Source organism: Notolepis coatsorum, assembly GCF_963971535.1.
Source record: "Notolepis coatsorum genome assembly, chromosome: 19".
Classification (NCBI taxonomy): Eukaryota; Metazoa; Chordata; class Actinopteri; order Aulopiformes; family Paralepididae; genus Notolepis; species Notolepis coatsorum.
This window is the reverse complement of record NC_140183.1, coordinates 13,048,430-13,073,594: the sequence shown is the minus strand read 5'-3', so window position 1 is coordinate 13,073,594 and position 25,165 is coordinate 13,048,430. Positions and strand designations below refer to the sequence as shown.

General features: G+C 46.2%; 1 protein-coding gene across 1 annotated transcript in view; it reads right to left on the bottom strand.

Moving 5' to 3' along the window:
* The window catches only part of mtbp (MDM2 binding protein), a 116,061-nt gene that overhangs the window by 31,149 nt on the left and 59,747 nt on the right, over positions 1-25,165 (bottom strand). The window contains exons 14-18 of the mRNA XM_084336142.1: positions 23,935-24,099; positions 21,937-22,030; positions 21,083-21,244; positions 18,681-18,779; positions 10,796-11,059 (exon numbers count right to left, since the gene is read on the bottom strand). Coding sequence (XP_084192268.1) covers positions 10,796-11,059; positions 18,681-18,779; positions 21,083-21,244; positions 21,937-22,030; positions 23,935-24,099 — 784 coding nt within the window. The remainder of the gene's footprint in view (positions 1-10,795; positions 11,060-18,680; positions 18,780-21,082; positions 21,245-21,936; positions 22,031-23,934; positions 24,100-25,165) is intronic.

Below are 25,165 nucleotides of genomic sequence, written 5' to 3'. Positions count from 1 at the left end.
CAGGAACATTCCTTTAATGTCCCCGCTGATGGCCACCTTTTCCTGGCGGAAGCGGAGTAGAACGCCGAGTAGGGAGGGGCCGAGTGTGGGACCGGGCAGTAACTCTTTATTCAGATTTTGGGATCCGATCTGGTAGCTGCAGTTAAATACTATGCGGTCTTTACCGTTGTGATGGACCTTGTGGTGGGGCACGTACCACGATTCAGTAGTCTGGTCAGCCTCTTTAATGTCCATCTTTGTGACGTGTCCCGCTGTGATGAGCTTCTCAATCTCAGCGCGGTATACACTCTCTTGGGCGGGGTTCTTGGCTAAGCGCCGCTCCGTGTTCAGCAGGTACCGTTCTATGGCGTCTGTCTTGGTGTGGAAAGTAGGCATTCCTTCTCGCCGCAGGAGTGGCGTGGCGTATCTCAACACGCCGTTGACCGGGACTCTCTTGGTCCCTGTCTCGAGGAGGTGAATGGCGTAAATGTCATCTTTAGAGCGAATGTCTTTCTTTCCATTCTTAAAGGGCATTTGTTCCAAGCTCCATAGCCGCTCTACGTGTTGCAGGAGTGCGGTTTCTCCCTCTGTGACTCGGGAGTGGAGACATCTAGTGGCTGTACTTCGGTTGAGAGATTTGGCGAGCGGGCCTTGGAGAGTCCATCCCAAACGGGTCTCGACTGCTGCAGGACAGCCTCGGGGTCCGGTATGAACCCGGTCTATCGGGACAATGAGGTCTGCATGGTCGGAGCCTATCAACAGGGTCGGCATAGCATTGTCTATGAGCGGGATCGGTAACTTGCGCAGATGTGCATATTTCTCCATCAGCTTGGCGACGGGGTATGTGTACCGCGACAGTCCTATTTCTTGGCTGGTGAAAGCGTCTGCAATCTGGTACCGTCGCTCAGGCTGGCCGCTTGCTGCGATAGAGAATGAGACATTCTCGCCCTTTATAGTCTTCAAATCTCGTCTTATTGTCCGAATTGTCATTTGGGTTTCGCTTCCCCGCAGCCCTAGCTGGGCCGCAGCGGAGGCGAGCAGCAGGGTCTTCTCTGACCCGTCATCGAGGACGGCGTAAGTGTCCAGGACTTTATTCTGGTAGCTTAGTGTCACACGCACTACTTTTAGGAGTACTCGGGCTCCACTGCTGCTGGCGGGATCGATGTACATGACGCTCGCTTTGCGGCTGGATGGTGCAGGTGAAGGGCGCCGTCTGTTACTGTCGTGAAGTATGTCCAGATGGGCTCCATCGCACTTGGTGCACCTTTTCTTTAAGCGGCATTCGGCTGCCATGTGTGAGCGCGCACAGCGAAAACAGCGCTTGTTGGACTTTATCCATTGACCTGCTTCCTCCGCGTTCAGCTTGGGGAAGGAGTCACATTGCGCTAGCCAGTGTTCTTTCTCACAGTAGGGGCACACTATCTTCCACTTCTCCGTTCTGGAGGGGGTACTGTGGCTCCTGCCGCTCGGTACTGACTCCGATTGGTGCATCACAGTCACCGATCTTCTTCCATCATTTAGTCGTCTGGTTCCTTCTCTGGAGCCAGGGGTGCTCCGTCCGAATGTATCTAGCCGTAGGCTGCTGACTTCTCTCGCCAGGAAGTCTGCTAGATCGAGGAGGTTCGGTTCGGGGCCATTCGGGTCTCTGTGGTCCCTCTGCCGCCTAAAGCGCTCCTGACGAGCGGGCGGCAGCTTCTCCAGGATCCTTTCCACATTTGAGTTGGCGTAAAGTTCATACTTCCCCTTCTCTCTTTGCGCTCCCAACATCCCTACCAGGGACTGCACTCTGATGGACAGGTCGTCCAGTGCTCGATTGTCTATTGCTGGGGGTAAGCGGTCGATGTGTCGGATCTCCTGGATCACGTAATCCCATATGCGCCCATACCTCTGGTCCAATGCTACCAGCGCTGCTGTGTATGGGGTGGTGGAAGTCGCGTAGGCGAGCGCTATATTATGTGCGCGGGGCACCTTTAAGTGCTGCAGTAGGATGGCGTATTTGTGGCGTTCATCCAATACATCCACCAACATGGTCTCCAGACACATGCGGAGTTCTGTATACTGGGCCCGGTTCTCTTGGGTGAAGTCGGGTACCATAGGCGTGCCAATGTATGACGCTGACTGTGGATACATCGGCGAGCGTTGGGGGGGAGGCCTCCTAGGCGAGTCTCCTCCCGCTCCTTGGTATGGGCTGGTACCGGCAGTGTACCATGGCCCGCTTGTCCAGGTGCTGTTCCTCGGTGCGGGTCGTGCGTCGTGCTCACCCGTGTATAGAGTCGGGGGTCTGTAGCGCAGCTCCGCGGGAGTATAGCCTGGGCTGTACCGGACCTCCTGGTCCGGTAGAGTACTGTGCTGTCTTCGGGCGCGGTTCTCCTCCTCTTCCTCTTCGTCTTCAGTTAGGTCATCCAGTGCTTGTAGTCTCTGGTTTAGCCTCTCCACAGGATATGCTGCTCCTTCCCGGTTGCTAGGTCTCGCTTGGACCGGTGGGGGGAGGTGGTCTGTGGGGGGTATAGACCTCGTCTGTTGGTCAAGTTCAGGGTTGTTTACTCGGCTAGGGGATGCCGCCCTGGAGGTGTGTCTAGACGAGTTCCTGGAGCCTCTGGCGGAGGGAGAGGGTGTTGTCCGTCTGATCAGCTGTTCTATTAGTTGCGCTTGCTGTCTGTCGCGCTCTGCGTCCCGTAGAGCACCAGCAGCTGCTCGCTGGCTGTCTGCTCTGTCTCGGGCCACATTCTCTTCCATCTGAATGCGTCTTATTTCCAGGCGTATGTGCTCTTCTTCGCTCCGTTGCTGTAGCTGCAATCGATCGCGTTCACCCTGGAGTCTATCGCGTTCAGTAGAGGCTTTCAGGCTGACGAGGAATGCCTGCTGTAGGGTCCTCTCTGCCTCGCTGGGAGAAGGCGGTTGTATAGGGGAGCCTTCCCTCGGGGTACTCCTTGCGGAGCCTTGGAGCTCTATCTCCACGGTGCTCTCCCCGTCTTCTTCCGTGCCGAGTTCTCTCTCGGTAGCGTTGTATTCCTCCCGGGACTCATCGGGGACTACTTCTTCAGTACTGGCGGGGTGTGAAGTCATGTCTGGTTCCCACTGGTCCCCACCGTGAACTTGGTCAGTTACATTAGAGCCCGTAGGGGCCTCTATGGTCGGGGTAGTCTGGGCGTTGGGGTTAGACATACTTTTACTTTCTAGTTTTACCGCGTTTACTGTTAGTAGAAGACTAGGTTGTTGACTGACAGCGTAAGCCTCTAAGTACTGAGGGAGCCGTCGTTCGCGCTGCGGGCGTTGGTTAGGAGGATCGTTTCGTGGAGTGTTCATCATAGGCCATTTCAATATTAATAACACTATATTAATATTACACTAATTACCCTCGGGCTCGAAGGACCAATTGTAACTGAGGGGTACAATTCCCTGACTGTATTACTAGATATGATACTTACTACCACTACCTTTGTACTTAATATTCGGCCACCCAGTACACGGCATAAATATATTATCATGAACACTCTCACGTAGATGAAACGGATCCAACACAAATGTACGAATTAGAAAACAGGTCTTTATTTCCTACACAGCGATGGTGTGTAGAATAAGCACTTAATCACTTAATTACATTTATGAATTGAAATAGTATGCACTTTTATGGCAAGGAGTATTCGTCGGTATATCAATAGATAATGTCCAATCTCTGAAGGCGCAGGTGGTAAATATACGACCTGGAATAGTTAAGGAATAACAGCAATGATACTTTAATGATTATAGGCTGGATACACTAGAGGGGGTTAATCCGGTCGCTTGTAAGCCGACAGGAGTAGGAGGGGGGGGGGGGTAGAATCCAGCTGCCTCGTCCGGCCAAGGGTATCCCAGGTGAACCCACTGTAGTGCCGTTCAATGCGCCGGCGATCCTTGGACCACAGATGAAAGCAGGTGGACTCTTTGTGGGCCGGCTCTCTCCGGTCCACGGGGGAGAGATGTGGAGAGACCTCGTCTTGCAGAGCGTCTCCTCACCTTGCGTCCTCTCCAGGGGGGGGGGGTTCCAACACACGGTAGTGTCGGGGGTCTTTATCCATAGAATAATCAAAGTATCCAAAGCATAATCCGTGCCTGGGAAGGCGGGCTGTCGTCGGTAGAATAATCCGGTATACAGGTCCACTCGCTCGTCGGCTCTGGGGCTCCTCGGGTGCAGCTTCACATAGGGTCAACCACCCTGGGTAAGCAGCCAGTTCTCTGCCCGAAACGATGGGGTACTGACTACGGTAGTATTCTCACCGCACGAAGCACTATATATTAACAGACTATTATTAGCTTAATAGACTACGTCCAACTCGACGATATAGTGCCAAATATGACTATTCAAATATTAATATACACGATGTCTCAATACCGATGGTAGGCCGAACTTGGCCTTACTCCCACACGTGGCATCGCGGGGAGGCTTTACGTCTGTGACTCTATTGGAGGGTAAGAAACTGGACTGAAAAGAAAGTCCTACTTTAGTAGCGCAGTATATATACGCACTATGAACAAATAGTCCCATTAGTGGTGCGGTAGCCAAATTCCTACGCGGAACTAGGACTTGTTCGTACATGTCGAGCGGTACGTTTGAACTGGGTCTGAGGGGTATGGCAGCCTGGCACCAAGGTCTCGACCAATAGTAGAATGGAGACTATTATGGGATGTTCAGTAGGCTAGAATGGATATTCAATGCATATTGTACAAGGAATATACAAGGGATATCAGGGAATATTAGAGAATATACAAATACAATTAAATATATATATATAAATAAATATATATATTCGGTTTAATCTGGCCCTTCACAACAAACGCTATATTAATATTACACTGATTACCCTCCGGCTCGAAGGACCAATTGTAACTGAGGGGTACAATTCCCTGACTGTATTGTTAGATATGATACTTACTACCACTACCTCTTGTACTTTAGACTCTGGCCACCCAGTACTAGGTATAAATAATTATGATAAACACTCCCACCTGATGAAACGGATCCAACACAAATGTACCAAGTCGAAAGTCTGCGTTTAATAATAATACATAGCAAAAGGTATGTACAACAATCACTTAATTACATTTATGATTTGAAATAGTATGCACTTTTATGGCAAATGAGTATTCGTAGGTAGATCAATATCGAATGTCCAATCTCTGATCGCGCAGGAAGCAAATATACAACCTGGAATATTTAGGGAACAATAGCAATGATACTTGAATGATTATATAGCTGGATACACTAGGGGAAGGTTCCGACTGCTTGTAGGACAGCTGGAGGGGGGGGGGTAGAGTCTGGCTGTATCCCGTCTGGCCGAGGGTATCCTGGGAGAGCCCACAGTCGTGCGACCCGGTGCCCAGCGATCCTCGATCCACAGATGAAAGCAGTTGGACTCTCTGTGGCCGGCGTCCTCCGGTCCACGATGGAGAGACGTGAGGCGACCTCGTCGTGTAGAGCGTCTTCTCACCTGTCGTCCTCTCCGGGGGGGGTATTTCCAACACACCGCAGTGTTGGCCTTTATCCATAGAATAATCAAAGTACTCAAAGCATAATCCAAGCCGGGGAAGGCTAGCCGTCGTCGGTAGAATAATCCAATATACAGGTCCACTCGCTCTTTGGCCTGGAGCTCCTCGGGTGCAGCTTCACGTGGGGTCAACCACCCTGGATAAGCGTCCAGCTGATGCCCGAAACGATGGGGGTGCTGATTACTATAGAACTCTTACCGCACGAGGCACTACATATGAATAGACTATTATTAGCTTAATAGAATACGTCCAACTCGACGATATAGTGCCAAATATGACTATTCAAATATTAATATACACGATGTCTCAATGCCGATACTGGGCCGAATTGGCCTTACTGCCCACACGTGGTTCGCGGGGAGGCTTTTGCGTCTGTCACTCTGTTGGAGGGTAAGGAACTGGACTAAAAGAAAGCTCTACTTTAATAGCGCAGTATATATACGCACTATGAACAAATAGTACCATTAGTGGTGCGGTAGACATATTCCTACGCGGAACTAGGACTTGTCCATACATGTTGAGCGGTACGATTGAACCTGGTCTGAGGGGTATGGCGACCTGGCACCAAGGTCTCGTCCAATGGTAGAATGGAGACTATTATGGGATGTTCAGTAGACTAGAAGGGATATTCAATGCATATTGTACAAGGAATATACAAGGGATATCAGGGGATATACAAATACAATTAAATATATATATATAAATAAATATATATATTCGGTTTAATCTGATCCTTCAGAACACCAAGCATCATATAACCAGCTACTATCAACACCATGTATCATCTAACCAGCTACTATAAACACCAAGCATCATATAACCAGCTACTATCAACACCATGTATCATCTAACCAGCTACTATAAACACCAAGCATCATCTAACCAGCTACTATCAACACCATGCATCATCTAACCAGCTACTATCAACACCAAGCATCATCTAACCAGCTACTATCAACACCATGCATCATCTAACCAGCTACTATCAACACCATGCATCTTCTAACCAGCTACTATCAACACCAAGCATCATCTAACCAGCTACTATCAACACCAAGCATCATCTAACTAGTTACTATCAACACCATGCATCATCTAACCAGCTACTATCAACACCATGCATCATCTAACCAGCTACGATCAACACCATGCATCATCTAACTAGCTACTATCAACACCATGCATCATCTAACCAGCTACTATCAACACCAAGCATCATCTAACCAGCTACTATCAACACCAAGCATCATATAACCAGCTACTATCAACACCATGTATCATCTAACCAGCTACTATAAACACCAAGCATCATATAACCAGCTACTATCAACACCATGTATCATCTAACCAGCTACTATAAACACCAAGCATCATCTAACCAGCTACTATCAACACCATGCATCATCTAACCAGCTACTATCAACACCAAGCATCATCTAACCAGCTACTATCAACACCATGCATCATCTAACCAGCTACTATCAACACCATGCATCTTCTAACCAGCTACTATCAACACCAAGCATCATCTAACCAGCTACTATCAACACCAAGCATCATCTAACTAGTTACTATCAACACCATGCATCATCTAACCAGCTACTATCAACACCAAGCATCATCTAACCAGCTACTATCAACACCATGCATCATCTAACCAGCTACTATCAACACCATGCATCATATAACCAGCTACTATCAACACCATGCATCATCTAACCAGCTACCATCAACACCATGCATCATCTAACCAGCTACTATCAACACCATGCATCATCTAACCAGCTACTATCAACACCATGCATCATCTAACCAGCTACTATCAACACCAAGCATCATCTAACCAGCTACTATCAACACCAAGCATCATCTAACCAGCTACTATCAACACCATGCATCATCTAACCAGCTACTATCAACACCATGCATCATCTAACTAGTTACTATCAACACCATGCATCATCTAACCAGCTACTATCAACACCAAGCATCATCTAACCAGCTACTATCAACACCATGCATCATCTAACCAGCTACTATCAACACCAAGCATCATCTAACCAGCTACTATCAACACCATGCATCATCTAACCAGCTACTATCAACACCATGCATCATCTAACCAGCTACTATCAACACCATGCATCATCTAACCAGCTACTATCAACACCATGCATCATCTAACCAGCTACTATCAACACCATGCATCATCTTCTAACCAGCTACTATCAACACCATGCATCATCTAACCAGCTACTATCAACACCATGCATCATCTAACCAGCTACTATCAACACCAAGCATCATCTAACCAGCTACTATCAACACCAAGCATCATCTAACCAGCTACTATCAACACCAAGCATCATCTAACCAGCTACTCCCAACACCATGCATCATCTAACCAGCTACTCCCAACACCATGCATCATCTAACCAGCTACTATCAACACCAAGCATCATCTAACCAGCTACTATCAACACCAAGCATCATCTAACCAGCTACTATCAACACCATGCATCATCTAACCAGCTACTATCAACACCATGCATCATCTAACCAGCTACCATCAACATCATGCATCATCTAACCAGCTCTCTTATGAGAAAAAATATTTACGATGCATGGAATATTGTTGAGGCACACTAGTTACAACTATATTTCAAACAGGCACTCCATGTCAAAAAGGTTGCTGACCCCTGCTCTACAGTAATGTCTCCACACAGGACACCCTCTACAGTAATGTCTCTACACACCTCTCTAGAGGACACCCTCTACAGTAATGTCTCTACACACCTCTCTAGAGGACACCCTCTACAGTAATGTCTCCACCCACCTCTCTAGAGGACACCCTCTACAGTAATGTCTCCACACACCTCTCTAGAGGACACCCTCTACAGTAATGTCTCCACACAGGACACCCTCTACAGTAATGTCTCCACCCACCTCTCTAGAGGACACCCTCTACAGTAATGTCTCCACCCACCTCTCTAGAGGACACCCTCTACAGTAATGTCTCCACACAGGACACCCTCTACAGTAATGTCTCTACCCACCTCTCTAGAGGACACCCTCTACAGTAATGTCTCTACACACCTCTCTAGAGGACACCCTCTACAGTAATGTCTCCACACAGGACACCCTCTACAGTAATGTCTCCACACAGGACACCCTCTACAGTAATGTCTCTACCCACCTCTCTAGAGGACACCCTCTACAGTAATGTCTCCACACACCTCTCTAGAGGACACCCTCTACAGTAATGTCTCCACACACCTCTCTAGAGGACACCCTCTACAGTAATGTCTCTACACACCTCTCTAGAGGACACCCTCTACAGTAATGTCTCCACACACCTCTCTAGAGGACACCCTCTACAGTAATGTCTCTACCCACCTCTCTAGAGGACACCCTCTACAGTAATGTCTCCACACACCTCTCTAGAGGACACCCTCTACAGTAATGTCTCTACACACCTCTCTAGAGGACACCCTCTACAGTAATGTCTCTACACACCTCTCTAGAGGACACCCTCTACAGCAGTGGTTCTCAAACTTTTTACACCAAGTACCACCTGAGAACGTAGCTGGCTCTCCAAGTACCACCATATGACCGGCGTTAAAATACAGTCTATTCAGTTATGCACAGTTCACACAGGAGGCAAATGTATTCCTAATACCATTATTTATTGTTAACTTTAGTCAGACACAGCTACAATGTACAAAGGGGTAGTACTAGAACTAGCAAACGCTTCCACACAACTCATACAATGCAAGGGGCATTGAGAACATAATAACTAACATTCTCACATAGCAAGTGAGAAAATTAAGAACAACTGTATTTCAGCAAATGTACTTAATTCTCTCTCTATCTCTCTCTCTCTCTCTCTCACACTCGTTCTCTCTCTCTCTCTCTCACACACAGCAAGCAATTGTCCGTCATTCTCTCACACACACGCACACGCACACACACACACACACACACACACACACACACACACACACACACACACACACACACACACACACACACACACACACACACACACACACACACACACACACACACACACACACACACACACACACGATTATTTTGTTACAAAAACTTAATTTCCTGCAGGAATTTTTGAATTTTTACCATTTAAATGCCAGTTTGTGTGATGGCATCACAAATTATTGTTAAAAAAAACACAAAAAGTAAAATATTTACAATATATCAAATGCAAAGTACATTTTTCTGGGGGGGATTATTACAGGCTAGGCATGTGTCAATGATTAGCAGCAACACATATTTTGATGGATTTTTTGTAATGTCAGATTTAACACCAACTCTTTTCAGAAAAGTGGTAGTATTTAATTTTTTATCTGACATTACAAGAAATCTAAAAATAAATGGTTATAATCAGGGCTGAAGTTGAATTAAAGATGTATGACTGTTTAGACTACATTACTCTCTGTCACAGTGATCTCCTGGTTGTTCCCCACTTAGATTATCTAACTATCGCGCTGCCGCAACCAGAAACACTGGCCTGGCCTGCTTCTAATTTCAATTTTTTTTTTTTTTTTTTTTAGCTTTTTTGGAAATGTTTTCAAGTACCACCAGCAGTACCACCAAGTACCACTAGTGGTACGCGTACCACAGTTTGAGAACCACTGCTCTACAGTAATGTCTCCACACACCTCTCTACAGGACACCCTCTACAGTAATGTCTCCACCCACCTCTAGAGGACACCCTCTACAGTAATGTCTCCACCCAGGACACCCTCTACAGTAATGTCTCCACACACCTCTCTAGAGGACACCCTCTACAGTAATGTCTCCACACACCTCTCTAGAGGACACCCTCTACAGTAATGTCTCCACACACCTCTCTAGAGGACACCCTCTACAGTAATGTCTCCACCCAGGACACCCTCTACAGTAATGTCTCCACACACCTCTCTAGAGGACACCCTCTACAGTAATGTCTCCACACACCTCTCTAGAGGACACCCTCTACAGTAATGTCTCCACACACCTCTCTAGAGGACACCCTCTACAGTAATGTCTCTACACACCTCTCTAGAGGACACCCTCTACAGTAATGTCTCTACACACCTCTCTAGAGGACACCCTCTACAGTAATGTCTCTACACACCTCTCTAGAGGACACCCTCTACAGTAATGTCTCCACCCACCTCTTGCCAGGACACCCTCTACAGTAATGTCTCCACCCACCTCTCTAGAGGACACCCTCTACAGTAATGTCTCCACACAGGACACCCTCTACAGTAATGTCTCCACCCACCTCTTGCGAGGACACCCTCCGGTGACGTCGGTGTCCCAGGACCTGCGTTTGAGTCGTGCCACGTCTGCGTTCTGCAGGGTCTCCCCGTCGGGAACACTTCCTGGTTCTGACATCACGGCCGGGGAGGGGGCGGGGCTCAGGGCGAACGGGATCGGGCACGGCTCCTTGGAACAGGTGGTCTGGGTCTCGTAGCGAATCAGACGGGACTGCAGCCGGACGTAGGCCTGGTCCCTTTCCAACCCCCGCGGGTCATCGAGGCAGAACCTAAATCAACAAACAAGGAAATACAGTCAGAACCTAAATCAACAAACAAGTGAAATACAGTCAGAACCTAAATCAACAAACAAGTGAAATAGAGTCAGAACCTAAATCAACAAACAAGTGAAATAGAGTCAGAACCTAAATCAACAAACAAGTGAAATAGAGTCAGAACCTAAATCAACAAACAAGTCAAATACAGGCAGAACCTAAATCGACAAACAAGGAAATACAGTCAGAACGTAAATCAACAAACAAGGAAATACAGTCAGAACCTAAATCAACAAACAAGTGAAATAGAGTCAGAACCTAAATCAACAAACAAGGAAATACAGTCAGAACCTAAATCAACAAACAAGTCAAATACAGTCAGAACCTAAATCAACAAACAAGGAAATACAGTCAGAACCTAAATCGACAAACAAGGAAATACAGGCAGAACCTAAATCAACAAACAAGGAAATACAGTCGGAACCTAAATCAACAAACAAGGAAATACAGTCAGAACCTAAATCAACAAACAAGGAAATACAGTCAGAACCTAAATCAACAAACAAGGAAATACAGTCAGAACCTAAATCGACAAACAAGGAAATACAGCCAGAACCTAAATCAACAAACAAGGAAATACAGTCAGAACCTAAATCAACAAACAAGGAAATACAGTCAGAACCTAAATCAACAAACAAGTAAATACAGTCAGAACCTAAATCAACAAACAAGGAAATACAGTCAGAACCTAAATCAACAAACAAGTAAAACAGTCACCTCAGTTGCCTTTCGAGTTTAAATAAAGGTTTGAAATAAAATAAAGGTTTGAAAGGGCTAAAACTTGTATTTGAAAGATTCCTAAAATACTGTGGCCCCGCCCACAACATCATCAGACTGGAAGGCCCCGCCCACAACATCATCAGACTGGAAGGCCCCTCCCACAACACCATCAGACTGGAAGGCCCCACCCACAACATCATCAGACTGGAAGGCCCCTCCCACAACACCATCAGACTGGAAGGCCCCACCCACAACACTGTCAGACTGTAAGGCCCCTCCCACAACACCATCAGACTGGAAGGCCCCACCCACAACACTGTCAGACTGTAAGGCCCCGCCCACAACATCATCAGACTGGACGGCCCACCCACAACACCATCAGACTGGATGGCCCCGCCCACAACACTGCCAGACTGGACGGCCCCGCCCACAACATCATCAGACTGGACGGCCCCGCCCACATCATCATCAGACTGGACGGCCCCGCCCACAACATCATCAGACTGGAAGGCCCCATCACCCCGTTGGCTGCCGTGAGTGCCAGGTGCTCTCCATTACTGCTACAAACAAACATCCCCCCGCACACAATGCACGTTTTTAAATCGTAATCAGTCAGCATGTAGTTAAAAAAAAACGTATTGTGCGACGCCCCCGACGACCTCTCTCTGCAGCCGCGATGACCCGCCTCTTGGCATCGCGTCAGCAGACACTCGTATGCATTTAAATTAGGGATGTTCGATATTGGCCTTTTTACTGATATCTGATATACCGATATTGTCCAACTCTTAATTTCCGATACCGATATCAACCGATATATGCCCCTCCAAAAAACGGAATAATTTCAGGTAATTAACATTACATATCTCTTGTCGTGGAATTAACACAACATTATGCATACTTACTTGACGATAAATAAAATAAGAATTTGTTCTTACTTGCTTGCCTGGATAAATAAAAGGTTAAATCTTTTTTCTTTTTGGAAAACAGATACCGATAATTTCCAATATTACATTTTAATGCCAATATCGGCCGATAATATCGGACATCCCTAATTTAAATGCATCTCTGTGGTTCTTCAGTTGTGACTAAGCCGGGTTCTGAAGAACTCTTCCGTGGCGTTGAGTAAGCGCTCGACTAAACCCGTATATATAAGTTACGTACTGCGAGTAAACAGGGGTCTGACGCATCAAATTAGCCCCAACTGGTCCTGCTCCCGCTGGGGAGGCTGAAGTCAAGTCAAGTCACATTTATCCCTTTAACGCCAGAATCACATTAGACGTCTCACTGGGCTTCACAGCTTCAAAGATAAATATGAATAACTTAAATTGTTGCCCCCCGCCCCCCCCCCCCCCCCCCTCTATTAAGGGTTGTTTATCCATATGTCCTCATAAGAGTTCAATCGCAACATTTACAGATGCTACAGTAGTTTGCACTTTAACCTCATCGCTGCAGAGTACGGGGATCAAACATCAATGTCTTGCAGTGGAAATATTTAGAGTCATATCAGAGTCGCTCACAGTTCTCCAGTCCCACGTCAATAATAATAATAATAATAATAATAATAATAATAATAATAATAATAATAATAATAATAATAATAATAATAATAATAATAATAATAATAATAATAATAATAATAATCGTTATTTGTATAGCACCTTTCAGACAAGAATTGCAGCTCAATGTGCTTCACGGCAGTAAAGAAAATACATAAAATGAGCACAACATTTACAGATCAAGAGCAATACATAAAGTGCAGACATAAACTAAGTATAAAACGAGCATCAAAATTATCATGTAAGACATAGAACATTAAATCACATAGTTTTTCATATTAGGATACTAACATCTTAATAAGCCTCTTTGTTTACGGCTTGATTATCACTGACTTAAAAAGAATAGACGGTAACAAAAGAGTCAAATGGAATAGACAAAACAATGCAACAGTGCAGTGCAATAAAATAGTTATCTAATAATAATAATAATTAATTTAATTTATATAGCGCTTCTCAATAACCCGAAGTCGCTGACAATAGTCGGGAGCAAAAGTAAAAACAAAGAAACAAAAGGAAAGAAACAAAAACAAAGAAACAACAAAGAAACAAAAACAAAAGGAACATGAGACCATGGGGGGAACAGGGAAGACCGCATGATAGCACAAAAAGACTGGAGACAGACATCAATCAGGTTGGAGGGGGGGGGGGGGGGGGGGTTATGGGTGGGGGGGGGTTGAAGGCAAGGGAGAACAGGTGGGTTTTGAGGCGAGCTTTGAAGGTGGAGAGTGTGGGGGAGTCTCTGATGGACTGGGGGAGGGAGTTCCAGAGTCGGGGTGCAGTACGAGAGAAGGCCCGATCCAAGTTTTTAAGCTTGGATGTCGAGACAGTGAGGGAGGCAGTGGAGGAGGACCGGAGGGAACGGGTGGGGCGGTAGGGAAGAAGGAGATCAGTCAGGTAGGGGGGGGCCAGGCTGTGGAGGGCTTTGAAGGTGAGGAGTAGTGTTTTAAAGTTTATGCTGTGTTTGATCGGGAGCCAGTGGAGAGAGTGGAGGACAGGAGTGATGTGTTCGCGGGACCGGGTGTTAGTGAGGAGGCGGGCGGCTGAATTTTGGACCATTTGCAGTTTATGGAGGGAGCGGGAAGTGATACCAGTGAGGAGGGAGTTGCAGTAGTCCAGGCGGGAGGAGATGAAGGCGTGAATGAGGGATTCAGCAGCAGGGGGGGGAGAGGCAGTGACGGATTTTTGCAATGTTGCGGAGGTGAAAGTAAGATATTTTTACGATGGAGCGGACGTGGGGGTCAAATGAGAGGGTGGGGTCAAGGAGGACACCAAGGTTTCGGACTAGGGGGGAGGGGGTGATGGTGGAGTCGTTGATGGTGAGTGTGATGGTCCGGATCTGGTGAGGGTGGTTTTGGTGCCAATAATGAGAAGTTCAGTCTTGTCACTGTTCAATTTGAGGAAGTTGTGAGTCATCCAAGTTTGGAGTTCGGTAATGCAGGATTCGATGTGACTGAGGGGTGGGCTGTGGGGGGATTGTGTACTGATGTAGATTTGGGTGTCATCAGCGTAGCAGTGGAAGTTGAGGTGGTATTTACGGATGATGTGACCAAGGGGGAGAATGTAGCAGATGAAGAGCAGGGGGCCAAGGACTGAGCCTTGGGGGACCCCCTGTGTGACTGGGGAGGGGGAGGAGGTGTGGCCGGAGAGGGAGATGAATTGGTGTCGGTCTGTGAGGTAGGAGGAGAACCAGCCAAGTGCTGTGCCCTCAACACCCAGTTGGTGCAGCCTTTGGAGGAGGATGGAGTGACACACTGTGTCAAAGGCTGCACTGAGATCGAGTAGGATCAGGATGTTGAGGGCACCGGAATCAGCGGAGATGAGGAGGTCGTTGATGACTTTAACCAGTGCAGTTTCGGTGCTATGAGCGGGACGGAAGCCAGACTGAAGGGGTTCATAGAGGGTGTTGGACTGGAGATGGGAGTGGAGTTGGAGTTGAGAAAAAAGGAAGATTTCCGCTTTACAGAACAGTTTTGAATTACCGTTTAAACAAACAGTTTAAAACTTGACAGTCTTTCTTCCTGTTTGATACCCACACAGTTTAAAACCTGACAGTCTTTCCTGTTTTTTTTTTTAATCTTTTTTCCCCCCTCCTTCTTTTTCCGATTTTTCTCCCATCCCACTGTTAGTCGTTATGCCAATTCCCAACCCCCTTCCTGGTTGTTGCGCACCCCCCTACTGTTGGTCCGAGAGGCCGGAGACTGTCACATGCTTTCCTCCGACGCATGTGCAGCCAGCCGGCAGCCAGCCTGGCCGCGTAGATTCTCACCGGGAGAGTGCAACGTGTGGAAGGTCGCACTACCTCTCTCCAGATCCTACCCTTGCTGAGCAATCGTGGATATAACTTAAAGAATTATTATGGGAAATGCACAGTCAGAGTCAGATCGAAGATATATACCAATTTCCTCTCTGTGCGTTCAGTAGAACGCTGAAAGATAGCCTAGCTTAGCATAAAGGAGTGGAAGAGGATACAGACCACTAGCCTAGCTTATAACTCCGGGACAGGTGTATTTGGCAAACATCTAGGCTAGCTGGTCCGTATCCACTTCCATTAATTTGTGCTGTGCTAGACTAGCTTGCAGCCAGATAACCTTCTACTGAACGCACAGAGAAGTGTGCCTCCTCTCAGCCCCCCATCCATCCATCCACCCATCCATCCATCAATCCATCCATCCATCCTTGTGTGTTTATGCGCGTCTGTTGTCTCTCCTCCTCCTCCACCTTCAGTGTGTTCATGCTGTTGTCTGTCTCTCTCCTCCACCTTCAGTGTGTTCATGCTGTTGTCTGTCTCTCCTCCACCTTCAGTGTGTTCATGCTGTTGTCTGTCTCTCCTCCACCTTCAGTGTGTTCATGCTGTTGTCTGTCTCTCCTCCACCTTCAGTGTGTTCATGCTGTTGTCTGTCTCTCTCCTTCACCTTCAGTGTGTTCATGCTGTTGTCTGGCTCTCTCCTCCACCTTCAGTGTGTTCATGCTGTTGTCTGTCTCTCTCCACCTTCAGTGTGTTCATGCTGTTGTCTGTCTCTCTCCTCCACCTTCAGTGTGTTCATGCTGTTGTCTGTCTCTCCTCCACCTTCAGTGTGTTCATGCTGTTGTCTGTCTCTCCTCCACCTTCAGTGTGTTCATGCTGTTGTCTGTCTCTCCTCCACCTTCAGTGTGTTCATGCTGTTGTCTGTCTCTCTCCTTCACCTTCAGTGTGTTCATGCTGTTGTCTGGCTCTCTCCTCCACCTTCAGTGTGTTCATGCTGTTGTCTGTCTCTCTCCACCTTCAGTGTGTTCATGCTGTTGTCTGTCTCTCTCCTCCACCTTCAGTGTGTTCATGATGTTGTCTGTCTCTCTCCTCCACCTTCAGTATGTTCATGCTGTTGTCTGTCTCTCCTCCTCAGCCTTCAGTGTAAAGTGACTTGAGTTCTAGAAAAGTGCTACATAAGTCCCATTTATCATAATCATGTAAATAAACGAATATATAAAGGCTAGAGTGAGAGAGCGCTGGCTCTGGTCCAATGGCCCTCTGGGTATTCATTAGATTACACAGCGTGACACCCGGCCTGCGTGGAGAGGGAGAGGGGGGGGGGGGTCTGAACTGTATAGTGCTGAATCCATGCTATGGTAAACGGGGGACGCACTGAGGAGGAGTGTTAATTTCGTCAGCTGTTTTTAGTTTTAGTCTTTAGTCTTGTGTCAAATGCTCCTTTTCGTTTTCATTATTTAGTCGCCTTCATCCGTTTTTCGTTTAGTCAGTTTTGGTCAACTACAGGTTTAGTCTCAATTTAGTCTATTTTTGTTTAGTCTCGCCACTCAGCTACAGTAAGGTGGTGTTAGCTTTTTCTAAACAAAAAAACTAACATTAGTGCTAGCTGGTTAGACTTATGTAAGCTATTTAGTGTGTTCTATTGTGGTGGATCAACATAATGTAGCGATCCGTCATGCAGTAATGTAGGGAAGAAAGAGGAGAGTTTCCTTTTCTGTATGGTGCTTTATTTCAAGCTCAATATGGGGTTTTACAGGTTGATACTTCCCTTCTCATACACAACACAGCTACCGGCTAATACTACTGTAGTGCGGCCCATCCTCCCATATCTCCCGGGGGGAAACAACACCCCCAGCATAACAGTGGTGTCCCCCTACCCACGGAACGATGTGTTGGGGATAAGGGTTCCGCACGGCCAATTATGTTTGTTACCTTCCTGTCGGCAAACAAGCTCCTGTTAGCTAGCAAGTAAACCGTCTTGACGTTGAATAAAGCAAGATTTTATTTTGCAAACCACATTTCGTGTCGTCGTTATTAGTCAACGACATTGCATGCATAATTTCGTCACGTTAGTGTCACATGATTTCCATTAACGTGACGTTTCGTCTCGTTGTCGTCAGGGGAAAAAGCTTCGTTGACGACCATATGTAGTCATCATTTTCGTTGACTAAATTAACACTGCTGAGGAGGAGGAGTCGGGTGGAGTTAGATTCTGGGGGCAGGAAGGAACATCGGAGGAGACCGAGATGGACCCAGGAAGTGGGCTCTGTAAACTGTAGAACTTACTGCATGATGTTGGTGCTGGGACTATGCTGCATAATACTGTATGGCGTTGTAAATAAGAGATGGCAATAATATGTTGTAAGGTTAAGTACTTGTTTTATGCCGTGGGAGTACATGGATGGTACCGCTATCTCACAGTTATACATGTATATATACGTAGTGGCAGTACAGTATAATGGGGTTAGGGTATATAGTTATATAGTACTCAGTCTATACTGTGGTAGTGGTAGTGCAGTATAATAGGGTTAGGGTATATATACAGTATATAGGTTATATAGTACTCTCTATGCCATGGTAGTGCAGTATAATAGGGTTAGGGTATATATACAGTATATAGGGTATATAGTACTCACTCTATGCCATGGTAGTGCAGTATAATAGGGTTAGGGTATATATACAGTATATAGGGTATATAGTACTCTCTATGCCGTGGTAGTGCAGTACAATAGGGGTATGGTATATAGGTTATATAGTACTCGCTCTATGCCCTGGTAGTGCAGTATAATAGGGTTATGGTATATAGGTTATATATATAGGTTATATATAGTACTCATTTATGATGAATTGAAAATGGGGGACCCTGATGTAAACAAGACGAAAGTCTTTCTCTGGTCTGCATCCCCTTAACAATTGTATGTATTGAGCTGTACTGTACTGTACCCATTCTGCAATCTGTTAATAAAGTTTTCAATCAATCAATCAATCTCACTCTATGCCGTGGTAGTACAGTATAATAGGGTTATGGTATATATATAGGTTATATAGTACTCACTCTATGCCGTGGTAGTGTGAGGTAGAGGCCTTGTTGAAGGACAGTTTGCAGACTTTCCTCGGAGTCAGATCTGGAGACAACTGGAATACATTGTTACCTCTAGAGAGAGAGGAGAGAGAGAGAGAGAGAGAGAGAGAGAGAGAGAGAGAGAGAGAGAGAGAGAGAGAGAGAGAGAGAGAGAGACTCAGATGAAGGAAAGCAGGGATAAGGGGGAGTGAGAGAGATAAAGCGAGAGAGAAGGGGTGAGAGAGATAAAGAGAGAGGGGGAAGAGAGCATTTTTTATTTTAATTGCTGCCGATTGATATGCGTGTTACTATTGACACTTGACAGCCCTATTTAGAGAACCACATACGCAACTAGGGGGCGATCTTTTCATAGGAGACCATAGATAGACCATATATACCACAGAGAGACAATGGATATATGGTTGGAGGCCATAGAGACCATAGAGAGATGGTTGGAGGCCATAGAGACCATAGAGACTATAGAGAGATGGTTGGAGGCCATAGAGACCATATAGATGCCATAGAGAGACCATAGAGAGATGGTTGGGGGCCATAGAGACCATAGAGAGACCATAGAGTGACCATAGAGAGACTATAGACAGAACATAGAGAGATGGTTGGAGGCCATATAGATACAATAGAGACCATAGAGACTATAGAGAGACAATAGAGACCATATATAGACCATAGATACTATAGAGACCATAGAGACTAGAGACAATAGAGACCATATAGAGACCATATATACCATAGAGACCATAGAGACCATAGAGACCATATATACCATATAGAGACCATAGAGACCATATATACCATAGAGAGACCATAGAGAGACTACACATAGAACAAACTTCAGAAATGTGTGTTTGGTAGATTATTTCTCTGTTGTAACAATGCTTCTTGGCAATACATTTTATACCGTTGGAAAGCCTGTTTATTTACCTTTTTTAAATGGTGCCCCATTTGTAAGGAACATTCATTTGTGCGATGAGCAGCACAGCTGAGTATGTGGGTTGCGCCCATGAAAAACTTGCCAAATCTAATTCAAACAGCTTATTCTGCTGCTGCTATTGACTCTTGTTTTGTGTTGTTTGGTGGATTGGATGATTGAAGTCTATCAGTAGCAAGGAAGAAACAAAACATATTAGATTTATATTGGCAATTTTACAAGTAATTAATTTAATGAACAGTCAGCAGCCTCAGTAGCGTGTGGAAGAACCGTACACAGCCCACGACATCCTGGCACCTCCTCAGATATGGACCTCGATCGGACCTTCCTATGCTGAGCTATGGTCACTTTTCCACACCTACCCCCTACCAGTGGCCATCCCATATCTCCAGTCTCTCCATATCCATATCCTCGTGCAGCTAGGGTGACCAACACAACCACGCTGGCTGACTTGCGACAAATCCTGGTTGAGGAGTGGAATGCCATCCGACAGCAATGTGTGACCACGCTGGTGTCCAGCATGAGGGGGTGCCAGGCTGTTGTGGCTGCGTATGGTTCTCCCACACGCTACTGAGGCTACCGACTGTTTGTTAAATGAATAAATTGTAAAATTGCCAATATGTCTCGTTTCTTCCTTGTTACTGATAAGACTTCGATAATCCAATCCACCAAACAAGAGTCAATAGCAACTGCAGAATAAGCAGCTTGAATAAGATTTGTCACATTTTTCATGGGCGCAACCCACATACTCGGCTCAAATGTATGTTCCTTACAAATGGGGCACCATTTAAAAAGGTAAATAAACAGGCTTTCCAACGGTATAAAATGTATTGCCAAGAAGCATTGTTACAACAGAGAAATAATCTACCAAACACACATTTCAGAACTCTTTGTTCCATGTTTATATAGAGAGACCATAGAGACCACTGCTGCTTTAAGACTCCCTCTCTCAAGACTCCTCTATGAGCCAGAACAACATGATTGGCGCTGACTGACGAGCACTCCGTTCGCCCTGCAGACTGCTGTTCCCATGTTGTCAGACCTAATGAATCTGAAGGCTGTGAGCTCAGTGTCAACGACTGATGATGATAATGATGATGATGATGAGTGTAATCATTACAGACTCATCAACGTGGCTGGTTCCCGTCAAACAGTAAACAAACTCATCAAGTCTAAACAGCTGCCTCTGTCTGTCTGTCTGTCTGTCTGTCTGTGTGCATGGAGGTAGGTATCCGTCTGTCTGTCTGTCTACACAGAGGTTGATCTCTGTGTCTGTCCGTCTGTCTGTCTGTCTGTCTGTCTGTCTGTCTGTCTGTCTGTCTGTCTGTCTGTCTGTCTGTCTGTCTGCATGGAGGTTGATCTCTGTGTCTGTCCGTCTGTCTGTCTACACAGAGGTTTGTGTCTGTCTGTCTGTCTGTCTGTCTGTCTGTATGGTAGTAGTACCTACCCTCTCAGAATAGCCAGGGGCTGCAGTTCCCCAGTAGGAAGTCCGTCTGGAGTGAAGTGTCTAAGCAGCTCCTTGGCGTCCAGCAGTGAAGCGGAGGCTTTCTGAGCGTCTTTAGGGCCGAGGAGACTGTCGCTGGAGCCCGGACCAGACAGCAGGCCGAACCTGAGGCAGAACCGTGGACTGATTACGGGGTAGAGAGACGGGGTAGAGAGACGGGGTAGAGAGACGGGGTAGAGAGACGGGGTAGAGAGACGGGGTAGAGAGACAGGGTAGAGATACGGGGTAGAGAGACAGACAGGGTAGAGAGACAGAGTAGAGATACGGGGTAGAGAGACAGACAGGGTAGAGAGACAGGGTAGAGAGACGGGGTAGAGAGACGGGGTAGAGAGACAGACGGGGTAGAGAGATGGGGTAGAGAGACGGGGTAGAGAGACGGGGTAAAGAGACAGGGTAGAGAGACGGGGTAGAGAGACAGGGTAGAGAGACAGGGTAAAGAGACAGGGTAGAGAGACAGGGTAGAGAGACAGGTAGAGAGACAGGGTAGAGAGACAGGGTAGAGAGACGGGGTAGAGAGACAGACAGGGTAGAGAGACAGACAGGGTAGAGAGACGGGGTAGAGAGACGGGGTAGAGAGACGGGGTAGAGAGACAGAGGGGGTAGAGAGACAGACGGGGTAGAGAGACGGGGTAGAGAGACAGAGGGGGTAGAGAGACGGGGTAGAGAGACAGAGGGGGTAGAGAGACAGACGGGGTAGAGAGACGGGGTAGAGAGACAGAGGGGGTAGAGAGACAGGGTCGACCGGTAACGGTTTTAATAGTTTAATAGTGAGGACAGAAAGAACCCGTATCCTTTACCTTTTCTTCTGACGTCTTTTCTGCAGGTTCTCGATGTTATGGAGGACACTTCTCTCCGGCCAATCAGGTGACTGGGAGGAAACACACTTGGACTCTACGATGACAGTAGGGAGAACATTATGGGAATAGCAGTGCGGCCCCCCGACTAAAACTAATTGTTAGTGGACAAATAGTCATAAGATACTAATCGATTACATTTATATCGACACATCTGTAAAACAGTGTTTCCTGCAGTCGTGCAGAAGGACCTCTTTAGATCTAGTGCTCACCAGAGATGTGCTTATCGTCCAGAAGGACCTCCTTAGATCTAGTGCTCACCAGAGATGTGCTTATCGTCCAGAAGGACCTCCTTAGATCTAGTGCTGACCAGAGATGTGCTTATCGTGCAGAAGGACCTCTTTAGATCTAGTGTTTACCAGAGATGTGCTTATGGTGCAGAAGGACCTCTTTAGATCTAGTGCTGACCAGAGATGGGCTTATCGTACAGAAGGACCTCTTTAGATCTAGTGTTTACCAGAGATGTGCTTATTGTGCAGAAGGACCTCTTTAGATCTAGTGCTGACCGGAGATGGGCTTATCGATTCTCAGGAATGAAATCAGTCTTGGTTGACTAAGACCAAATCCTCCAGTTAATCAACTAAGACAGTGTTTATATGATGATGTCAGAGTGAAACAGGTCCAATGAGCTTCTATGTAGTAAAAATAAACCATGGTTAAAGGGTAAGATGGTAGCTATTTACGTTTTTGTCTAATAAGGCACATTTACAACAGCGTTTTAGTTTGAGAGGCAATGGAAGCTGAAACCGTTAGCATCAGTTAGTAAAGCTTGTTGGAAGTAAATGGGGTCCCATGTCTTAAACCTCAAGTTGCATTCCTACAACTACAACATATTTCCACAACAACAATGTATTCCTACAACTACAACGTATTCCTACAACTACAACATATTCATACAACATATTCCTACAACTACAACATATTCCTACAACTACAACATATTCCTACGACTACAACATATTCCTACAACATATTCCTACAACTACAACATATTCCTACAACATATTCCTATGTCCTACAACAACAACATATTCCTACAACAACAACATATTCCCACAACTACAACATATTCCTATAAACTACAACATATTCCTACAACTACAACATATTCCTATAAACTACAACATATTCATATAAACTACAACATATTCCTACAACTACAACATATTCCCACAACTACAACATATTCCTACAACATATTCCTACAACTACAACATAGTCCTACAACATATTCCTACATATTCCTACAATAGAGACTGCTAGGGATGGGAATTGATAAGATTGTATCGATACAATTCCATTATCGATTCTGCTTATCGATACGGTTCTTTATCGATTCCTGATACATTTATAATTTAAATAAATAAATTGGAAATGCAACAGAACTAAGCTGGTTAGAATAACAACATGCAATTTGACATTTCTGATTGTCATGTATAATTTATTGTTGAGCGCCCATGTCAGAAAAATACAAAAACTGTAAAAAATAAATTAACTATACACTTAAATAAAATAATGTATTTGAGAACTAATTTAATCTATTGAACTGTAGTTGCATTCAACAGGTTGTTATTGCAAAAGAGAATTTGTTAGCAATAACCTACCTGTATAAATAAAGGTTAAAAGTAAAAACATAACTGACACACAAGTAACATCTAGGAAAGCAATTCACCTACCGAAATTCCGGGGCTTCTACCTCCTCTGATGTCACACGCGCACGCGCACACGCACACGCACACAGAGAGAGAGAGAGAGAGAGAGAGAGACGGCTCCCTCCCCCCCGAGCCCCCACCCGTGCCAGCTCAGTGTTCTCTCTCTGTCTCTCTCTGCAATGAGCATGGCTATTTAGCTATTTAGCATGTGATTCCAGGAATCGGACAATTAGGAACCGGTTCCCAATAGATTCCGATTCTCGATTCCCATCCCTACTCCCTGCTCTACCTGCTGTGTTGGCGGCCGTGTTCTCGGGGTCCTCCGGCAGGCAGGGGGCAGCAGAGGCCGGCCTGGCGTCGGTCATCTTCAGGTACTGCTCTCTGGCCAGACTGAGGAGAACCTTCAGGTCGTTCACTGGTATGGTGGCTGTGCCGGTCTCCTCTGCTCGACGCCCTGATCACACACACACACAGACACACAGACACACAGACACACACATTAAGATGCTGAAGTCCACTCTGCCACAGCTAAGGTTCACCAGGCTCAATAAGACCCTTGGTACGTCAGCTCTGCTTGTTTGCTCTTTTACCTGGTAAAGAACAGCCTCGTCACTTCGCCTGCTCACCAGTCCTTTCTCCTTGCAGACGAAGGCACGGCTGTAATACAGTCAGTGGCTCCCCTACCTCAGTACTGTGTTTTATCTTGCTGACAGTGGCTTAAGAAGCCTGTGACCCTGGGGGCGTTTAGGTGGTCGAGCGGAGATTGCGTTCGTCACCAGCCCCGGAGCTGAGTTGGATTTGCCTGTTCGAATCCAGCTCACAGCTCCGGGGTTGTCACCAGCTTGGCTGGCCGTCTGCACTGATACGATTGGCTGTATCAGAGGGTGGGAGAAGCTGGCGGGGTGGGTCCGGGTCGTTGTAAACAGCGACTCCTACAGTTCGGTCGGGGCGCCTGCTACGCGCGGATTGGACGTGAGGGGGATAGTGTGGTCCTCCCACACGCTACGCCCTCTCAGTGAGAATCCGCGCTGCCAGGTGAAAAGAAGCGGTGATTGGCTGGACGTGTGTCGGAGGAAGCACGTGGTAGCCTCCACTCTCCCATATGATCTGACTGTAGGGGGTAAAGCGCAGCGACCAGGAAGGGACTGGGAATTGGCATACGACTAACATTGGGATGGGGAGAAAATCGGAGGAAAATGGAGGGGGAAAAAGACCAAAAAAAAAAAAAAAAAAAAAAAAAAGAAGCCTGTGACCCAATCTAACTGACACAGTGGCTTAAGAAGCCTGTGACTAGGGTTGGGCATCGTTTGGATTTGAACGATTCCGGTTCCGATTCCGATTCTCCATATCGATTCCTGTTCTAAACGATTCTCGATTCCGATTCTTTGAGGTGCAGGTCAAAACAGGTCACAGCTTATTTCGAAGGAGATTTTTATTTTTATTTTTTTTTCAAAAAGAAAATCATACTATTCACATTTTCAGTTGACTTGATACAGTTTAATTTGGTTGCTGTACTGTAA